Genomic DNA, 15,465 nt, shown 5'->3' with positions numbered 1-15,465 from the left:
TTAAGCAAGTCATTCTTATAAACCTTTTGAATAACACAAGGTAAAATATGATGTTTCCTCGTTGCAAATCATAATTTATACTTTTCAGCAAAAGAAAATGTTACATTTAATGTTGATAAAAGGTTGAATTGATCTTTCAAATTTATCTGGTTTAGATTGTGTGTAATCCAACAATTCAAAATGGTGTTATTTTCAGATGAAGAATGCTAAAAATGAATCTTTAGTCAAAAATTTGAAAGTCTGTTTAAAAATAATAACAGTATTAAGCTAAAAATTCATATTTCTGATCTGATTCCATTTCTCTGTATCTGCTCAATCCCTAATATGAAATCTGATACGAGACCAGATTGAAGTGGTGGAGTTATTCTGTACCTATTTTTTTGTATATTGCCAGTAATCAACATGATTCATCCACAATTTTCTCAGGTTCACACAGTGGCTGAGGTTCATAATCCAGAGGACAATGACAGTGGCCATAGCAGTTACGAGGGTGAGAGACTTTCCCCATTAGACGGGGAACCTGTGTACCCTGATGACTGCCTTGAACCAATTTCAATGGGGAACCACATTAATGCCCATGACAATATCTGCTATGTGAATTCTTCAAATCTAATCAACAATCCTTCAACCATGAATCCAGCAACAACCATATCACCACTCAACAAAGCTACAGCTACTTCTACAGCAACCACGCCTGCCTCAAAATTCCCCCGGGGAAAATCATCTGAACCCCATTATACAAATGATATTGGAAATGCTGCTCCTACCACAAGTAGTCGAATCCCTCAACGATACAACTCAACAAGTCACCAAAATGTCAAGACTTGTCAATCATCACCTACATCTCCATACCCCGAGGATTATCGTGCCACTGGATCAGGCAGATCTAAACCTTCATCAGGAGGAAATTCCTCTCTCCCTGACAATACCAGTAACACTACTAGCACCACCACAGCCACCACCACAACCAGTAACATCACTTCCCCTCCAACCACAAGCACACCAACCACCACCAATACAAGCACTCGCTTACAAATGCCAAGATTTTCTAAGCTGCCTTCTCTCAATGCCAGAATACCCAAATTTCACAGCAACACAAAAGTCTACAGTGCTGGAAACGGTGGTTCAAAGTCCAATGGAACAAAAGCCCCCTCCAATCCCTCCACATTATCATCAACACCATCATCCAGAACCCCACAGCAACCATCGCAACTATCACAACCATCCCAACAGCAATCTGTTGCTGCTTCTCCGACTCCTGCAGCCTCCAATTCACGTCCCAATACAAACCCAACAGCAACTGTGTCCTCCCCTCCCACAACCCCCTCCACCCCTTCACCAGGAACCCAACCAAATACCTTGAGGATGAGACCAAACATAATCAGGGATGGAGTTATCCCCCCTAGATTTCTATCCATCACATCCAGTGGATACAACTCGGATGCAAGCCCCACAGAGTTGACACCACCACCGGATTACAGGATGCTGTTGGATGAGGTCAAGGAGAGTGACATTCTGGTCTAGACTTTCGTCCTATCTGACCACTTTCTCGAAAGTCCAATTTCATGGCCAATTATCAAGTGTAACCCTTTCCTTACCAGCCATTTTCAGAATTTTTCCAAAAACTTCACACCCACCCAACATAAAAATAGATTTTTCTTACTCAAACAGAAAAGCAACAGAGAAGCAACAAATACATTCCACGCATAATATTGATCAGGAAAATGAACTCTACAACACAGTGTCACATATTTTAGCTATAATAAAACATTGTTCTTTAAATTGTGTGATTTACAAAAGAAATCTGAACGATAAAAGTGCTGGTTGGATCATAACGAATGTGACGATTTTCCTATGGTTGGTAAGGAGAGGGTTAAGCTTTGTTGATTTCTTGGGCAAGTCTCAAGCATTCTACAATCTACAATTCATGACAGTGGATTTTATTGTTAGCTTAAGCCTAAATTTCATTTTAAGTTGGCTCTCTGAAATCCTCCTCTTTACTTAGATATAACCATTTAAGTGGAAACTAAATTTTGTCTGTTGACTACTCAAAATTTTAGTGTTTGATTTTAAAACACAATTTGTCAAATGCAGATTGAAATATGACCTGGTTTATACAGAGAGTTGGTTTTGGTTTTATAGGTTTTTTTTCCTTTGCAAGAGATTGTCGTAACCCATTGTCATGAAATGGACTCTAAAATGTATATTTCAATATTAAGACTATTATTGTAACGATTATCCATAATTTGTTTATCATGTTACATAACATAAGACTGGATGGACCTAATCCAAATGTAAGAATTTGTGGATCAAAGGAATTTGAATTGATTGACTTACAGATTTTGTCACAAGAACTATTCTGCTATACATTTACAAACACCTTTTAAAAAAAAAATTGGCTAGAATTTTATTTTCCTTTACATATTGATGAATTTAGATGGCCTGTAGTTTTTCAAAAATTATTAAAATTGATATTATGAAGAAGTCTTGGCTTTCACGAATCAAAACCATTCAACAATTTGTGAAATTTGGTAAAAATAAGAAAGATATGGCCAAATGAAAAAAAGCTGTTTTGTCAATGTGTAGCAAGACATGTCTTCGTACAAAAAGTTCAACTGAATTAATATCATAAATGAACCTATTTCATTCATGGACAAATCTGTAGGAGAACAACTGTGATATTTTCCCTGCTTGTTCTTTCAATTATATTGAAGCATGCACCAAGTTTTTATTTAAAATGCCTCACCGTCTTGTCACTTTGCCTTTGTTTTAGTCGCAATTGTCCATTTTTGACCATTGTGAATACCATTTCATATTTGCATTTTTTTCATTTGGTGTCATAAGCAAAGCATTTCAGTCCAGTTCGTCGTGTTTTTCAGGAGAAATTATGCTGGAGACAAAAAGTTTTGGTCTAAGGATTAAACTATGATACCCCAAACCTATTTCTTATATTTCTTAAAGCGTGATCGACATATTGAGTGGACTCAAGTTATGACTACTTCAAAACATTTCACATTCTCATCCTCTCAAACCGGTTTACCTTTATCTTTAATAGTGATGTAGAAAATGCGGAGTTTGAAAAATAATGTAAGCAACAGAATCAAACAATAGAAACTCAAGTACTCTCCTCAACATTGGCTATGATAGTGCTTGATTCCACCAACCGTCCGTTTTTGGTTGTTAGATTATTTTTGTAAATGCAATACTTGCCTTTAAGTTACTCTTTTTTACACGCATGTCAATTTGTCTAATTTAAAATCTATGTCAAGTGTGACGGTCACCAGATCAGTTTTATAGTTCTGTCTAGAAATTTCTGAATCTTTTGACTAAGATCGATGCTTGTGACACTGAACACACGGATAGATAATTCAAGCCTTCAAGCTTGCATGAACGTTTTTGTTTTAATTGAGCTTTATATAGCGCAATATCCACTAAATGTGCTCAAAGCGCTTTACAAGGGGTCCCTGGTAAACAGCAACATTTAACATGTAGGACAGGACATGACGCCTGTTAGGCGATATTACAATTTTTGGGACAAAGACAACGCTGTTAACAGCCAGGTACTCATTTTACACCTGAGTACGGTGAGAGAATGTGAGTAAAGAGCCTTTTCCAAGGACTCAACTATGCGCCAAGCGCGAGGCGCGAACCCAGGACCTTCCAATCCGAAAGCGAGTGTCATACCACAAGACCACATAGCCGACATTACTATGGCTACCACCCTACCTCATAACCACAATCAGTTTTTTATTTGTTGGTTTGTTTGTATTTGTTTTGTTTTTTTTGTTTTTTTTTCATTTATGTAATAGCAGATACCAGGCTACAGTCGTGAAAGAAAAGACACAACAAAATTAAATTGAGGTCTGTTGGAATTTTTTATTGTTTTATGTGTTTTTTTTTTCCTGGGATGTGGTCTGGTATCTCATATTATGATAGACAACGTTTTTATGTTCATTTTATTTTGAGCTGTATGAGTGTCAGACAAAACAACCATTTTTGACTGTCCTGTACATTTCACACAAGTGTTGAGATTTTCTTTTGAAATATAATAGCCCAACAGGAAATATTGTTTTTCTTTAGAAATGAAAATGAGACAGGATATCAAATTATGAACTTTCCCCGTTTTTATAATTTTATGTATTCAGGCTGAGATGATATTTGATGAATTTCAAGAAATAATAAGAATGTCTTTTAGATGGAGTCAAGTTTTTTGTTGTTTTGTTTTTTTCCGAAAATTCATACCGAGCATAAATCACTTTTGCAAAAGAGTACTCTAGTGCCTAAATATATATTTATGTTTTATAATTTATGTACATGTAGAAATACCCGATTTATTTTAAGCTTTTAGAGTTCTTCCATGTGTGGAGGTGTCTTATCACGTCAGCAAAGCCATCTCGTTAATAACAGTCCCTGTCATTTTACGGCCTCGAAACTTTCATTCATATGACATTTTATATCATTTCATTATCCGTGCCATTACCGACATTTTATAACTTGTTCAAAAACCTGACACTGATATGATCTTAGAATTGTGTAAGTGCTGCAAAACTCCAATAAGAGTTTTCTAAAATTTTGTCTAGATATAAGGCAATCTTGAAAAGGTTTATTATGAAAACTCAACACTTTTCAAATATTTTGATAGTTCACACAATATGTTGTCTTTTTAAAAAAAAACATTTTTTTACGCTATCTATGTGTTGGGTTGCTGTCAGATTATTTTTTGTGCTCAATAGTGTTATTTGTTATTTATTGTATTTTATGAAAAGTGATAGGTCAGAAACAGTATTATTATTTTATAAAAAAAGCTGGCTTCCATTGAATTGATGCCCAATTCTTATAGGATATTGAGAAATCTGTGTTTCCTGCCAAAGTGTGAACTCTACAGTTGTAGAGTTTTGATAGTTTTTAAAAAATTATTTCTGGGTGGGGTTCCTGACCTCCCATAGCGGGCAAGGAGGCACTTTCTCTCTCTTCTATCCCCTTATATGTTTTCCAATATGCTTTTTGTCTTTTTCTTGGAATGAGATTACTTGTTTTCGTCAGGGTCCTGGCTGGGAGGGAAACAGTCAAATGCATAATTATTGTTTTGGGAGATGATATGTTTTCCTTGTAAATCATCTCTCTGTTATGTATTATTATATTGTTATTTTGTACAATGTAAGCATTTGAGTGTATTCCTCCTTGTTGGATTTTGTGCTTGTGTCCGGATGAGACTTATAGGTGATCTCAAACTAAATACATTGGTGGTATGCTCTAGGAATCTAATCTGTTCCCTATTTGAACCAATTCCCCTTTTCTTGGGTGCTTTCATTGTAATTCTAGAACTTTTTACTATCCCATTTTCTTCCTTTTTACTGGCGCTGATATAACCTAAATGTGTTGCAAGCGCCGTAAAACCCTTAAAAACAAAACAAACAAAAATTTATTTTGATCATTTTTTAAATCCACATTTTAAATTTCCTAGAGATCTACACTTTTAGAGGTACTTACTATCATCATCTGGTATTTCATATGACAGTTCACTGTATAACCTTTTGTTATCAGTATTTTATCTTTTATTTATTTATATAAATTTTCTTAACCATGTAGTTTTGGTAATTTTCCGACTGGCTTACTTATTATTATCAGCATTGTTTTATGGCTTTTCCTGTCATGTGATATATATATGTATATATATATATATATAAAACCAGCTAAGCCTATCCATTTTTGCAGATGTTGTTGTAATGGTGTCAATGTGGAACTGTTGTTTCAGTGTAGCTACAAGGGTATTTTGCTCCTGGATCAACTTTTCATCTCTGTTAAACTTTGTCTGTAGTTTTTCTGTAATGCTTTTGCGTGATATAAATCTTTCGGCTACATCATCCATCTTTTTACTGGGGCTAAAATGGCCTAATAGAAGTGTCACAAACCATTAAGAACAGAAGAAACCAGTCATGTACATGATGATACAGGTCAACCAACTTTCTTGTTTTTCTATATTATTTCTTCTTTTTTTAAAGAATATGTTTCTATTATTTGATATTATCAAAAGAAAATGCTATCATCAATTAATCATCTTCATAATATATATTATATATCTTATTATATATTTGGCAAATCCAATTTTTTTGTACCACTGAAGCTCCAGATCCCCCAAACCAATGGCCATCAAATCATGCCCAATTGACCGGAAGATGGTTTTTGTGTACTTTGATTAAACAATGCTTTGATTTTATCAAAAACTCAATTCTTTCGTCAAAATTTCCTCGAAAACACACGCCATCATTTTAGCACATTGGTTATGGGTTAAACCTCAGGTAAACGAGATGTGAGTATTTGTACTGGACCGATACCAGGTTGTGGTTCCTCTCATTATTTTTAATACAAACAATTTCTTAAAGTTTATATAAACCATTTTCATGTGATCGAAATATTTAATATATTTGACGAGATGGTTTGCCAACTTTTTGATGACTACAATATTTCTGATTACAAACAAACAATATTTGAGCCAGTAACTTAATGCCAATTTCTCTAATTATAGGTAACAAAAAGGGCGTCACATATAAAATTCATGAAAATCTGCCTCCTCCTCTCTTTGGACACAATAAATATGCTACAGGATTGAATATTTTATTTTATTTCTTTATTTTAAAAAGATTTCATAGCTGTAGTTTCCTTTAAAATATAAATTTACATGCAAGTGTCAATGCTATTTTAATTTTATGCAAGATTTGGACCACAACAAACTTCTTTCCTCACACGAGTCAGCTAGGCAGCTGGGATGGCGTGTCGGTAACAAGGGGGTGTGTATATTTATTGATTGTCCAACACAAAGAAACTGGAGTTTTTTAATCTCTTTTTACGAATGAATATTGAATGCCTGATTGGGTTTCAATAAAATTGTGTGGTAACTGCTTGGAAAAAAATGCTAAGAGGCCAAATTTCAGTAGACAATTTGGAGGAGTCAAGCAAGGATCAGTGTATTTTTAGAAACCCTTTCTCTCCTCCATGTGCTCACATACTACTACGTCTTTTGAACTCCAAATGATTCTCTCTTTCATTCATTCACATGCACACATATAAACATACACAAACACACACACATACACACATATAAACATACTCACACACACATAGACGCCAGTGTGCAACCCAACATCACAGTCACTGACATTCTTTCACAACACATTCATATCCCCCTCCCATTTCTTCCATCTTCATGTACCTATTTCAGGCTTGAGAGAGTGAAAGAAGATTTAAAGTGAACAAAAATTTGACTTAAAAACGCATAACCCTAATTAGATTTCAGACTTTGGGATTTGCTCATCTACTACTATAAATGTTTTGAATGCAAAATAATATCTCTCTGTGCACAAGTATAAAGCGCTGTCTTACGACGTTAAAAATCTATAAATAGACACTAGACATTGAGTTCAAATTTTATTCATCAATACTTGAATTTTAAATTTTGAGTTGATCAACCTTATCACCCCGTTCATTGAACGGGCACCTATGCTTGTATATATATATATATAAATTGTCATAATCAAAATCTATTTTAATAAGCCTTAATACCACTGCCTTTTTGAAACAATAAACGCAACAGTTCCCTGATCATGATTTAGAATTATATATATTTTGAAATTATATGGTTGTTTATAACATAATTTAGTTGCGTTGTTTAATTTACCAACTACTACATGTTTGCTATATATAGTTTACAAATGCTCATTAGTAGATTGGTTCATCTGGCCATTTTAACAATTATTTAGAACACAGTATTACACTCAGTATTGCGCAAGTCATGTGAGTGAATTAGAATTATTTTTCTTTGTATTATTTTCAAAGTACTACACAGAATTGGATCTGAAGAGCTAGTGTTCAGGTATAACTTTTTACCGAAAGATAGAGGCAGTTTCAAGCTAAATACATGAATATATTGCTCTTGGAGTCTGTTCATGTTCACTGTTTGAACTCCTCCCCATTCTCTCTGTTCCTGTTCACTGTTTGAACTGTATTCTATTAACTGGTTCAGGCGCTGTGAAATACATGAAAAAAAAAAAAAATTCTGAACTGACCGTTGAAGATATTGTTTAATTCATGACGTCAGATGTATAACGATTAAAGATGAAAGTATCCACTATTTAATTCAACTGATATTTTCAGGGGGAATAGATTGATAGGTGACTCTTAACATTGTTTGTGAAATTGAGATTATCTTCATTCATATATAGATAAATTGGAATCAAGCTAGTCTCGGTCTCCAATGCCAAGACTTCCACACTGCTTTTGTAAATATCAATGTAAGATAGAAAGAAAGAAAAACAAATGAAGAGAAATGTATTCAATGTTAATTTGTGACCCCCCTCCCCCACCCCCGCCTCCATATGAAATTGCCAGGATTAGAATCAGGGTCTGAACCCTCATGAGTGAAATCAAAATGATCCCGATGATCTGAATTGTTTTTCCATGCGCTGGAATCATTGGCCACCATGAAAAATGTCTTCAAAATGATCCGCATATTTTAGACTTGCAACAATTTGATTGGTCTATCTGATCAGCTACCCATAAGTTTTGTTGCTTTAAAAAATTTTTTTTTTACATTTTCACAGAAAGATCTTATGGCTGAGCAGTCACAAACCAATTGACTGTTGAATGAGGTGAGCAGAAAGTTGGGAATACATCGTCCCAACAATGCATGGAGTTTTTCATTTAATCGGAACTAAAAACTCGTATCTCGAACTTCGCTGCTCTGTGTCTGTGTGTGTGTGTGTGTTGTGTATATATGTGTGTATATGTGTTTGTGTGGCCTGATTCATATCGACTTACAAACCATTTTGGGGCAGGAAATCAAAGAATATGAATATATATTTTGTATACTTACCATTTCATGTAAAGTTCACACCCTCATGTTATATGATTATCTAGCTAAGTATAAATAGCACATCAAACCATCATTCATGCAATTTCTATTTGTAGTATAAATATAATGTATTGCTACTGAGGATATTTATTATCTTTTTAAAATATAACATCTATTTAGTTGCACATATTTTATCTATACCATTGAAACCTGCTAGAGAGAGAGAGAGAGAGAGAGAGAGAGAGAGAGAGAGAGAGAGAGAGAGAGAGAGAGAGAGAGAGAGAGAGAGATATCAAACATATATATCATTATTAATTTAAATTATTTTATTCTTTCATTTTCTTTGATTTTTAAGACGCACTGCGAGTATTGTGTGCGAATAATAGTATTTATTTTATAGTTTCCATGATTATTGAAATTAGGAAGAAAATATTGGACTTCCGATGATATTTTTATTTAACTCTTGAGTTGGCAAAACTGAAATTATTCCTTTTTTTATAGAAATCTTTTTCTTTTTCTTGCCGGACTTCCATTTACATTGACGGTATTCAATTTAATTGCTGCTGTTGTTTAGATTTAATTTCGTTTTATTTGGTTTATAGCCCATTGGTTAAATGAATCAAACTGATATTTCATGCTAAAATAAAATCATAAACAAACCTTTTAAAGCGTTTTCTTTCTTTCTTCTTCTTTTTTTTTTTCTATCAAAGAACTTAGTTTGAGATCACCTAAAAGTTTAATCCAGACACAAGCACAGGTCCCTACTAAGATGAATACACTGAAATGTTTACAAATCATAAATAATATGTAAACAAAAAATAACACGGTGCATAACAGAGAGATGATTTACAATGAAAAAATATCTCCCAACACTATTTATACATTTGACTGTTTGAATGTGAGGTAATGTGTAAAATGCTTTATCTAATTACACTGCTCCCGAGTTTTGGTAAATTGCAGCCCACCCAGACTCAACATTGCTTATGTGCGGCTATGTGGTCTTGTGGTATGACAGTGGTCTTGTGGTATGACACTCGCTTTCGGATCAGAAGGTTCTGGGTTCGAGATAGTTGGCGCATAGTTGAGTCCTTGGAAAAGGCTCTTTACTTACATTCTCTCACCGTACTCGGGTGTAAAATGAGTACCTGGCCGTTAACAGCGTTGTCTCTGTCCGAAAATGTCCACCATCAGCGGACGAGAAGGAAGCCAGGGACATTCTACACAAGGAGATCCTGGACAAGGCAAAGTCACCCGACTCGGTCATCAAATTGACAGGTGATTTTCATCACTGAAGAAACTTTTCGTTTCCTGTATTCACACACGAGACAAGACACTGGATGTGTTCTTTTATAAATATTGTAATTAATTGTTATAAGTGTTTGTCTCATGCTCCGCTTGGTCGCTCGGACCAGTGTATGCTTTTGTTACTCCCCGAGTACTGCCCTGTGTTTAAAAGAACGAAACCAATAAAAAAATGTGTCCAAGTTTGGGATGTAGAAGTGTGTGAAAGGTTGCGTAGATGTTTTGACAGTACTGAGTGGAGTGTTTTTATCGACTCTTGTGATAACATGGATGAGTTGAATGACTGTGTGACTGAGTATGTCAAGTTTTGTGAGGAGATTGTATGTCCAAAAAAAGAATTAATCCTCTACCCAATAATAAACCATGGGTAACAAAAAAATTAAAATGCCTGCTGAATGAGAAGAAATTTTTATACACTCATGGTGACAAAGAAAAACTAAAACTAAAACAATTTTAAATAAAGAAAGAACTCATCAAATGCAAAAATAAATACAAAATTAATATCCAAAACAGCTTCTCCGTCTGGCAATATTAAAGACACTTGGCATGGACTGAAAACAGCTGTTAATTATACATCACAACCAAAAGCTGTGTCCGATACTTTCGGACTTGATAAATTAAACGAATTTTACTGTGGGTCATCTTGGTAAAAAACTCTCAAACCTTGGACTTCGCGATTATTATTTTATTATTACAAGTCCAGAGGGTAGAGCGAATTAAAAACAGAGAGGAATTACTTTGTGGAGCCACGGTATCAAGGGAAATAATCCATGAAATACTTTTATTCGATTTCAGGACTAATTTAATGGACTGGAAACAGCGCCCTCATGCAGGGCATTTAAAATCGTGCTCCAGAGAAGAAAATACGCAATGAATTGGTGTCTTTTTGGGCAGACACGCATAAATAAGACCAAATCTCATGACACTATAGGTTTATGCCTTAAAAACCAATGAGAAGTGAATAAAACTCGAAGGCCTTAGATCAGAAATTAGAGAAAAAAAAGAGGATTTAAGGAATAAGAGAATATTTTAGAATCAAGGGAAGCAATCCATGAATTACTAATATTCGATTTTAGGACAATTTTTCAGCAGTGATTGCAGCGCCCTCAGGCAGCATGTTTTAAATCGTCGGCCAGGGAATAAATACGCAATAAATTGTTTTCCTTTCAGCCTAAAGACATGCCTATAGACTAGTATGGGGCAGGAAATGTGTATTTATTGGTCGTAGATCAAGTTATTTTAAAAAATGGCATTTTCCATCATTTTGGTACCTTCAGTACAGACGCGAGTACTTATCAGTAGCAATGCCTATGAAAATTGTTGTTTTCTATTGTTGTAGGAAATATTACTCTTAAATCAAAGCCCTATCTTCACTGAGTAAAAATCTTTTTGAATTTTGAAAATCCATTAATATATAACAAAGTTATGCGGTTTCAAAGATGTCATTTATTTGGATGACGTCACAAAGAGAAAAAAACACGGACAATATGGGACGCTTTTTCTGCGTTTTATTCTGGTTTGTGGCTGTATCTCGTTTAATACTTGGAATTTTTGCCATAACATTGCCATGTTTTAATATCTAATTCCACGTATTAAAACGAGATACAGCCACAAACCAGAATAAAACGCAGAAAAAGCGTCCCATATTGTCTGTGTTTTTTTTTTTTCTCTTTGTGACGTCATCCAAATAAATGACATCTTTGAAACTGCATAACTTTGTTATATATTAATGGATTTTCAAAATTCAAAAAGATTTTTACTCAGTGGAGATGGGGGTTTGATTTAAGAGTAATATTTCCTACAAAAATGGAAAACAACAATTTTCACAGTCATTGCTACTGATAAGTACTCGCGTCTGTACTGACGGTACCAAAATGATGGAAAATGCCATTTTAAAAAATAATTTGGTCTACGACCAATAAATACACATTTCCTGCTCCATACTAGTCTATAGGCGTGTCTATAGGCCGAAAGGAAAACAATTTATTGCGTATTTATTCCTGGCCGACGATTTAAAACATGCCGCCTGAGGGCGCTGCAATCACTGCTGAAAAATTGTCCTGAAATCGAATATTAGTAATTCATGGGTTGCTTCCCTTGATTCTAAAATATTCTCCTACTCCTTGGTCCTCTCTTTTCTCTATAATGATGATGATGGTGGTGATCAACATAATCATCATTATCATCATCCTCAGCACCACCACCACCACTATGCCACCAGCAGCACACCACCACCATCACAATCATCACCACCATCATCATCATCATCGTCATGTCCCGCTAGCGGCAAGTCGATTAAATGACCCTCATCTTGGTAAAAAAAACTCTCAAACCTTGGACTTCGCGATTATTATTATTATTATTATTATTATTATTATTATTATTATTATTATTATATATTATTATTATTATTATTATTATTATTATTATTATCATTCTACTACTACTACTACTACTACTACTACTACTACTACTACTACTACTACTACTACTACTACTACTACTACTACTACTACTGCTGCTGCTGCTGCTGCTGCTACTACTACTACTACTACTACTGCTGCTGCTGCTACTACTACTACTACTACTACTACTACTACTACTACTACTACTACTACTACTACAACTACTACTACTACTACTACTACTACTACTACTACTACTACTACTACTACTACTACTACTCCTACTACTACTACTACTACTACTACTACTACTACTACTACTACTACTACTACTATTATTATTATTATTATTATTATTATTATTAATTATTATTATTATTATTATTATTATTATTATTATTATTATTAGGCTATTATTATTATTATTATTATTATTATTATTATTATTATTATTATTATTATTATTATTATTATTATTATTATTATTATTATTATTATTATTATCATTATAGAGAAAAAAAAAAGGATCAAGGAGTAAGAGAATATTTTAGAATCAAGGGAAGCAATCCATGAATTACTAATATTCGATTTTAGGACCATTTTTCAGCAGTGATTGCAGCGCCCTCAGGCGGCATGTTTTAAATCGTCGGCCAGGGAATAAATACGCAATAAATTGTTTTCCTTTCAGCCTATAGACACGCCTATAGACTAGTATGGGACAGGAAATGTGTATTTATTGGTCGTAGACAAAATTATTTTTTAAAATGGCATTTTCCATCATTTTGGTACCTCAGTACAGACGCGAGTACTTATCAGTAGCAATGCCTATGTAAATTGTTGTTTTCTATTTTGTAGGAAAGTTACTCTTAAATCAAAGCCCATCTCCACTGAGTTAAAATCTTTTTGAATTTTGAAAATCTATTAATATATAACAAAGTTATGCGGTTTCAAAGATGTCATTTATTTGGATGACGTCACAAAGAGAAAAAAACACGGACAATATGGGACGCTTTTTCTGCGTTTTATTCTGGTTTGTGGCTGTATCTCGTTTAATACTTGGAATTTTTGCCATAACATTGCCATGTTTTAATATCTAATTCCACGTATTAAAGAGATACAGCCACAAACCAGAATAAAACGCCAAAAAAGCGTCCCATATTGTCCGTGTTTTTTTCTCTTTGTGACGTCATCCAAATAAATGACATCTTTGAAACTGCATAACTTTGTTATATATTAATGGATTTTCAAAATTCAAACAGATTTTTACTCAGTGGAGATGGGCTTTGATTTAAGAGTAACATTTCCTACAAAAATAGAAAACAACAATTTTCATAGGCATTGCTACTGATATGTACTCGCGTCTGTACTGACGGTACCAAAATGATGGAAAATGCCATTTTTTAAAATAATTTGGTCTACGACCAATAAATACACATTTCCTGCCCATACTAGTCTATAGGCGTGTCTATAGGCCGAAAGGAAAACAATTTATTGCGTATTTATTCCCTGGCCGACGATTTAAAACATGCCGCCTGAGGGCGCTGTAATCGCTGCTGAAAAATTGTCCTAAATCGAATATTAGTAATTCATGGATTGCTTCCCCTGAGTCTAAAATATTCTCCTACTCCTTGGTCCTCTCTTTTCTCTATAATGGGTGATGATGATGGTGGTGATCAACATAATCATCATTATCATCATCCTCAGCACCACCACCACCACTATGCCACCAGCAGAACCACCACCACCACCACAATCATCACCACCATCATCATCATCATCGTCATGTCCCGCTAGCGGCAAGTCGATTAAATGACCCTCATCTTGGTAAAAAAAACTCTCAAACCTTGGACTTCGCGATTATATTATTATTATATTATTATTATTATTATTATTATTATTATTATTATTATTATTATTTTTATTATTTTTAATTATTATTATTATTATTATTATTATTATGATTATTACTATTATCATACAATACTACTACTACTCTACTACTACTACTACTACTACTACTACTACTACTACTACTACTACTACTACTCTCTCTCTACTACTACTACTACTACTACTACTCTACTACTACTACTACTACTACTACAACTAACTACTACTCTCTCTACTACTACTACTACTACTACTACTACTACTACTACTACTACTACTACTACTACTGCTAGCTACTACACTACTACTACTACTACTACTACTACACTACTACTTACTGCTGCTGCTGCTACATACTACTACTACTACTACTACTACTACTACACTACTAACTAGCTGCTGCTGCTGCTACTACTACTACTACTACTACTACTCTGCTGCTGCTGCTGCTACTACTACTACTACTACTACTACTGCTGCTTGCTGACTACTACTACTACTACTACTAACTACTACTACTACTACTACTACTACTACTACTACTACTACTACTACTACTACTACTACTAATCCTACTACTACTACTACTACTACTACTACTACTACTACTACTACTACTACTACTACTACTACTACTACTACTACTACTATTATTATTATTATTATTATTATTATTATTATTATTATTATTATTAGGCTATTATTATTATTATTATTATTATTATTATTATTATTATTATTATTATTATTATTATTATTATTATTATTATTATTATTATTATTATCATTATTATCATCATCATCAACATTATAGAGAGAAAAAAGAGGATCAAGGAGTAAGAGAATATTTTAGAATCAAGGGAAGCAATCCATGAATTACTAATATTCGATTTTAGGACAATTTTTCAGCAGTGATTGCAGCGCCCTCAGGCGGCATGTTTTAAATCGTCGGCCAGGGAAAAAATACGCAATAAATTGTTTTCCTTTCAGCCTATAGACACGCCTATAGACTAGTATGGG

General features: G+C 34.0%; 1 protein-coding gene across 1 annotated transcript in view; it reads left to right on the top strand.

The window, feature by feature from the left end:
• The window catches only part of LOC144971598 (vascular endothelial growth factor receptor kdr-like), a gene marked incomplete in the record, with an annotated part of 140,027 nt that extends 137,488 nt beyond the window's left edge, over window positions 1-2,539 (top strand). Inside the window, 1 exon segment of the mRNA XM_078912665.1 lies at window positions 427-2,539. Within this exon segment, the coding sequence (XP_078768791.1) occupies window positions 427-1,524 (1,098 nt within the window).
• Between the last annotated feature and the right edge of the window lie 12,926 nt (window positions 2,540-15,465).

This window comes from Berghia stephanieae, chromosome 4, assembly GCF_034508935.2.
Source record: "Berghia stephanieae isolate SIO BIC M18660-M18661 chromosome 4, UCSD_Bste_1.3, whole genome shotgun sequence".
Lineage (NCBI taxonomy): Eukaryota > Metazoa > Mollusca > Gastropoda > Nudibranchia > Aeolidiidae > Berghia > Berghia stephanieae.
The sequence above is the reverse complement of the archived record's forward strand: the minus strand, read 5'-3'. Positions and strand labels throughout refer to the sequence as shown.